At 48.0% G+C, this 7,396-nt stretch overlaps 1 protein-coding gene across 1 annotated transcript in view; it reads right to left on the reverse strand.

Moving 5' to 3' along the window:
- The window catches only part of FAM117B (family with sequence similarity 117 member B), a 72,773-nt gene extending 66,097 nt beyond the window's left edge, over positions 1-6,676 (reverse strand). The window contains exon 1 of the mRNA XM_082688870.1: positions 4,755-6,676. Within this exon, the coding sequence (XP_082544996.1) occupies positions 4,755-5,352 (598 nt within the window). The 5' untranslated portion in view covers positions 5,353-6,676. The remainder of the gene's footprint in view (positions 1-4,754) is intronic.
- Positions 6,677-7,396: the final 720 nt, after the last annotated feature.

Here is a 7,396-nt window from a genome sequence, read left to right on the forward strand (position 1 = left end):
TTCTCATCATTTCAAGCACTGCCCACATGCAAATGCCTAGCCCGAAGTACATGTTAAATGACTGTTTACTGAACAGAAATCAATGAGTCCCAACTTTTTGCCCCAATTCAAACTGCACTCCTGAGTTCTAAAACCGTATTTGCCACAATCTAGGCATTTGCCTGGATTTCCTGAGAAAAAAAACTAAACATTTAAACTACACTTTGTTCATTTTCTTTTCACAAGCGTGGACTCCCTCCTGTATTATCACAATTAGTACCATCAACCAACCAATTATCCTCAACTGCCTCTTTCTCAATCCCTCTGTCCAACAGGTTACCAAATCAAAGTCTCCTCACCCTCTTTTATCCCTGCCATTCCCACTTCTTTAGCACTTAAATTCGCATGCTCGATGCCTTAGTTACTATCCTATAGTCTCTCCCGTCTCAAATTCATGTTCTACTCATCCTAAGTAATTATAAATGCTACACACCTTAAGAAGGTAAACACTAAAAAAAAAAAAAAAAAAAAAAAAGTAAATACTACTACCACTAACAAATTACCCCAAATGTCTAAACCTTTGGATGATGAGGATGATAAAGATGAAATGAAAACAGCCAATATTGAGAGATTTCTAGAACCACACAGATTTTAAAAGGATTTTATCCTTCTAACAATCCTCTACTCTAAACACTACTAGTATCCTCCCCCCTCCCTTTTTTTAAGAGACAGGAGGGTGGGGAGGAGCAGAGGGAAAGGGAGAGAAAGAATCTTAAGCAGGCTCCACGCCCAGAGCGGAGCCCAACATAGGGCTCAATCTCAACCCTGCGATCATGACCTGAGCTGAAGGCAGACATTTAACCGACTGAGTGACCCAGGCGCCCTTACAGAACTGAATCAAATGTAAATTCTGCTAGCCAAGATGTTGAATAGTAAGGTTCCACTTTGCCTCATCTTCAAACTGTAAAATACAGACATAACAAACCAAAAGGATTCCTGTGACAGTATGAAGTTAGCATCGATCCTCCAAAAGTTAGAGAAACACTGAATTCCTAAAGCTGCATATTTCACAAAGTACTAGAAAGCAGAAGTCTAAGATGCCACAGATATGAAATCCTGCCAACCGATCTCCTGATTATTAGTCCAAGAAGTCCATCTCTTGTTGCTGCTCTTGCCCCAGTAAACTACCCTTACCCCAATAAACTACCAAATTCATACATAATGTAATGTATACAAGTAAGCAGAAAATTAGTAAAAACACATATTGCTATGTACATATCAGCCACACTGAAAAAATAATTTTTACACACTGCACTAGTGTTCTTCTCTGCAATGAGTTTTCAAACTATTTTCCTTTGGGGCTTCTAGGGCCTGCTTTTCTAATTTGGCCCATAACAAAAATCACAGGAGCCTGCGGTGGGGGACTTTCAAAGTCTGCATTTGCAGCAAGGACCCTAAGTAATTCTGATACAGATGAAGCACAGACCACACTTGAACTACAGTTCTGGAGGCTCACAGGCAATATTCTCTCCAATCTGAAATTGCATACGACCATGAAAACTAAGCCTACACTGGCAACTTTATGTTACATCCGCTAAAACTAGAAGCAAAACTAATAGGATACACAATATCTAACTTTTATACCTAGGTACTGTGCTGAGTATTTTTCAATTTCCTTTCATTTAATCCTTACCACCATATGAAGTAGATATCCTCCATCATCACCTATTTTACAGATAAGAAAGTCAAGGGTTAGAATGTTATTCACTTCCCCATATCATATGGCTTCTAAGTTGTGGAAAACAGATATTAAACCCAGACTGTCTATCCAAAGCCTATTCTAATATGCCACCTCTCCACTTGTAATGTGCCTATTTGACATTTTATTAAGATAAAAGGAGGGAAAGCACAAAAACAAACCTCACCTTCTTCCTCATTTTATCTGTAGTTCACACTGTTGCCTAGTTACCCTCTCTAAGCATTTCTCAGTTCCTACTGGCAAACCAGTTTGCCATGGAGATGGCAGGCACTGAAGGTGAGAAGTTTAAAATATGTCAGGAATAGGTACTTGGATTACTTTATAGTAGTCAAGAGAAGAAAGTTCTGGATTAATAAATGATTATCTTTAACGCTGGGAGAAGAATAAAGCAGCCGGGCAGGAATGTGGAAGAATGGGGATGCCCCTCTAAAGACTCTGACACCTTCAACTCAGAGGTTTTCAGATACTGGATTCCCTAAAAGGTCAGGGCATCAGAGACACCTTGAAGTTGGAGCCTTAACTAGATGGTCCCTGGAATTTGAGTCATATGAGGTTTATAAAACTATAGTCCCTTTCCCACTACCTGTAAGGATTTGTACATTTCACTGAGGCTGGAAACTGGTGATAATTCTCCTTTACTTTTTTTCTTTTTTTTAAGATTTTACTTATTTATTTATTTGACAGGCAGAGATTACAAGTAGGCAGAGAGGCAGGCAGAGAGAGAGAGGGGGAAGCAGGCTCCCTGCTGAGCAGAGAGCCCGATGCGGGGCTCAATCCCAGGACTCTGAGATCATGACCTGAGCCGAAGGCAGAGGCTTTAACCCACTGAGCCACCTAGGCGCCCCGATAAGTCTCCTTTAATAAAAAAGGGAGTCTCGGCGATTAAAAAGATTCTTTTTCCCTCTTCTCTCCTTTCAGATTGAGTCTGAAGAAAACAGCAAATTATCTAGTTTGTGTTATGCAGACTTGAAATCTGAAAGTTGTACTCTGCATAAAAACCCACTAGAGTGAAACAAGGCATTCCTGGGAAGGAAGCTATCAGACATTCACTTCAGTGTAACTTAATGACAGACACTACTCCTTTCACATCTAGTTAATTCAGCGTGCTGCGCTAGAAGAGGAAGTTTTTATTTTCTGGCTTGTGTTTTTTGGTTTTGGTGGGGAGACGGGAAGCTTCTGAGTGGGGTTAATTTTACAGCATGAATGGAATGACAGATCTGGGACAAGGGAGCTTTGGGAAACATGAAGAGGGAGTACATGAGGAGACTGAGATTCCAGAAGAGTCCTAAAGAGCAGAAAAAAAGAACACCTTCCTCCACTCTTTGCCAATACTTAATTTAACCAGGCTCTCCTCAGGTTGCTGCTCTGCTTCAAGGGGCACACAGCTGAGCGGGTAGCCACATTTTGTTATCAGACTGGGGTCACCACCTCCTTCTTCCCTTCCACTTTCCATACTATGCCGGCTGAAGGCAAACTGAAGTAATCGTGTTCACCAGGTACACCTAAGAGATGCTTCAAAACCTAGGCACGTGTAATTTTGTTGTGTTATATATACCCAGGTTCTATCTTACACAACATGAAGCTACCCTCTTGATGTAAAAAACTTGGTTTTGGAGTATCACCCAGCAGAACTCAAGTATCAACTTTACCACTTGTTACTTAATCTCTGAAACCTACCCTGAGAGTTAAAATGAGGTCTTGTAGGTAAATCACCATACAGCAGGAGCTCAGTAAAGTGATAACTATTATTTGAGGGGGAGGAAGATTCTAGTACTTCTAACAATTGACGTTGAAAAAACCTGCATTTTCAAACAGTTTAAAACAGTCTTTTTCTAATTAGGAAACACTACTGATCACTTTCCCGGGCACTCCCTCTGAAAAACGTATCCACTGTCTAAACTCTTTGATAAAATAACAATAAGAAAGATTTACCCTGCTCCCTGCATTTTTGAAGGGAGCCTTGAAACCACTTCATAATCTCTTTTATTTGGTTGGGAAGTACTGTACTACTAAAATTCCTGAAATTTCCAGTAATTTTGCCTCAAAGATACTTAAGACATTCTCTTGGCATGGGAAAAACAAAGCTACATGTCTATAATATAACTGCATAAGCTAAAAACCACCCATTTCTTTTTTTTTTTTTTCCCAGCAGATTCTAAAACGGAGGTAATCAGATGACAAGTATTTCTCCACTTTCACAGTTTGAATTTCTTTTTTAGTTACTCTTCATGAATGACGCCAGCGGAACCAATCAGCTCCATTCAGAACCTTTTCCAAGAAAGCTCCCAAGTACACAGAAAGACAACAGGGTTTTTTGGTCCCTAAAATAATAACAAGGAAGACAAACGGTGGCTTTTTTATTTTTTAAATAAAACAAATAAATGGTTTTACATCTAAACAGTATCAGTATTTCAGAGATACACCCGGCCTCTACGATAAAGCCCATAATCCTTCCAAAGGAATATTCCTTAACTTGTTCCTTGCTACCCACTTATCAGGTCTTAGGAAATGCCCACAACGCTCCCAGCCTCCCGTCTTCAGGGGTCCAAATCTGCTATGCTAATGAATTCGAGCTTTACAATCTGAAACTGTTTTGCGAAAGAGAAATACTTCGCACAGACATGTGCTATACTAACAGTGACCATTATCACCTAACCCAAGTGACAAACCACTCCCAGCCTCACCCCCAAGGGAGGGCGAGCAGTAACCCGTCGGCGGCCAGAAGCCCAGGTTTATCATTAACGCGTCTCAGCGCAGCCACGGGGTTAGCGGCCCCACCTGCACCATCCCGGACCCGCGCAAGGTCGGCAGAGCCGGGAACCAGACGGACAGGGAGCGGTGCAGACCGCGCCGGGCTCGCCCCGGGAAGGCGGCCCCGCACCACCCGGGCCCCGCCCCCAGCCCCGCCCCCGGCCGCCCCGCTCCGCGGTAGCGCCGCAGTCCCCGCGCGAAAGCAGCGCGCGCCCAGGACCCCTTCCCGCCGCCTTCCCCTCGCCGCGCGGTCCCCAGCACGTACCTGCTTTGCAAACCGGGGCGCTTGGGCTCCTCCTCTCCGGGGAACTACGGCTCTGCTCCGGGGACCTTCTGCGGTGCCGGACGCGGGCTGGGGGTGGGGCCGCGCTCACCTCGCCAGTCCACAGGTGGGTGGGCGACGAGCAAGGCGACGACACGGTGCCCAGCAGCGGCGGCGGGGGCGGTGGCCGTGGGGGGCTCCCGCGAGCCCCGGGCGCGGTGCCGCGCGTGGGGCTGGTGCCTCGCGTGGACGTCGCGGACGCGCCCGTCTGCGTGGCCACTGTGGGGCTAGTGCGCGCGGCCGCATTCCCGCCGCCGCGCGTGGGGCTCGTGCTGCGCGAGGCGGTGCGCGGGCCCCCGCCGCCGCCGCTGCCGCCGCCCGAGGGGCCTGAGGCGCCACCACAGCAGCCGCCGTTGTTGCCGCCGCCGCCGCCGTTGCTCCGCGTGGGGCTGCCATGTTGCTGCTGCTGCTTCAGCTGGAACGGAACCGTCGCCCTCATGGGTTGCAGGCGGCTCCCGGCTCCCCCGGCCGTGGCGACCGCACCGCCCCCGAGGGAGCCGGCCGGCGTGGGGGACCCATTGCGCCTCACCCGCTGGGACATGGTCCCCCCCCTTCCCGGTGACTGGGCGAGACGGGGGAGGGGGGGACGATTGTTGTTGTTGGGTTGCAGGGGTTGGATTCTCGAGGCCGGAGGGAAGGTCCCCGCGACGGGGTGACGAAGCCGGAATCCGGGGAGCAGGGGGCGCCCGGGCCGCGGCCGGCAGCAACGAGGTGGTGCAGCCGCCGCCACCGCCGCCGCCGCCGCTCCTGCTCATCAACAATAGTGTCTCCTCCGCTGCCCCCGCCCCCCGCGAACGCCCATTGGTGGAGCGTCAGCCGCGCTCGAGCCGCTGCACCGCGCCCATTGGCTGCTAGCAGCTCGGGTCTCGGGCCCCCGGGGCCTTAGAGAGCCTGGGTTTGCGCCGAGACCGTCTGCTCTTTAAAGAGAAAGAGACCCCGCCCCCCGGGGGAAGGGGAGCGGAGGAAGCAGGCCGTGTGTATGTGTAATGTGTGCGCGCGCGCGCGCGTGTGTATGTGTGTGTACACGTGAAGGTACGCGTACGCGCGCCTGGCCACGCGCGCCTTTCCCTTCCCACTGGGGGGAGCCCTGGGGACTCGGACTCTGGAATATTGCCAAAGGGAATGTCCCGACGCAGAGCGGTCCCAAGGCTGTCTTTTCCGCATAACTAATTTCCTACCTCGGTTTTAGAGCTCAGAGGGTGTGGAAGTGCATCCCTTTTTGTTCTGTCCTAATTCCGTCAACGTTTGGACAGAGCCCAGAGGAGAGATTTCATTGATTTTATTGGCATTTTACACCTCGACCCCTTTTTGTTTGTTTAAAAGAGGCAGATCTCAGAAAGATGAGAACTGCTGGTTAGAATGTGGTTTTAGATGGTGGCTACGAAGTCCAGTTACCAAGCCCTGTCGCCCCCTTCCTGTATCTCCAGCCATCAAGAATTTATTTTAATCAGCTACTTCCCAGTTCCGCGAGACTTTGGAAAGATGTGTGCTTACCTTACCAGTTTGTGAAGTGCCATAGTTTGCAAAGGGATTTATTTGCTACATTGTTATTTCGGACAGAACGGCGCTCCTATAAATTCATATTTTTGTATGATGAAGGAAACGTGTTTGTAGTATGGGCAGAAACTTAGGGAGACACGCAATAACACTAGTCTAAAATAATCTTAGGAGCTCCTTATCAAGACCCCCACGCCCCCAAAAAAGGAAAGTCAGACCCAACACTACCTACTGACTTGACTTCTCAGGTTACAAATTGCCTGCCCATGACCTCTTTTACTAGGTTATTAGATGTACATTCTAGACAGACTTCGTCTTGTAAAAATGTGAAAGTGAAGGGCACAGGATTCACTCTGGACTTGAAATTCTACTGGGACACTGTGCACTGTGGAGGAAAGCCTTCGAAGATCCCAGACCCACCACTTACTCCATAACCTTAGACAGATGGATCACTAGCCAGTTTCCTTATCTGTAAAATGCAGAACCATCTCCTTCATATAATTGTGATCACTAACCAAGGGTTAAATGAGAATATAGTGTATAGAAGATACTCAGTAACTCCAGAGCCTCCCTGGGATTCAGAGGCCGACCTCTCTCCTTATCACCCGTTCCTCCTCTCTCCCCTTATCACAAAAAGGACCCCAAGCCCTTGACCCATGAACCTGCCTTAAGCGGGCTGGTGCTCGGAAAAGATCTTGTATCACTGTGGTTCCCAACAACCTGTGGTAAGACAGAAACAGGTGCTCATGAGACAGGACACACAGTAAACTGCCGCCAAGATCCACACAGATAGTGAAGTCCCATCTTAAAACAATGAATAAGAGGGGCACCTGGGTGGCTCAGTGGGTTAAGCCTCTGCCTTTGGCTCAGGTCATGGTCTCAGGGTCCTGGGATCGAGCCCCACATCGAACCCCACATCGAACCCCACATCGGGCTCTCTGCTCAGTGGGGAGCCTGCTTCACCCCACCCCCTGCCTGCCTTTGCCTACTTGTGATCTCTCTCACTCTGTCAAATAAACAAATAAAATCTTAAAAAAAAATGAATAAGAGATAAAATAAACCTTTAAATAAAGATGTCATGGACACTG

The sequence above is a fragment of the Mustela nivalis genome (assembly GCF_964662115.1).
Source record: "Mustela nivalis genome assembly, chromosome: 11".
Lineage (NCBI taxonomy): Eukaryota > Metazoa > Chordata > Mammalia > Carnivora > Mustelidae > Mustela > Mustela nivalis.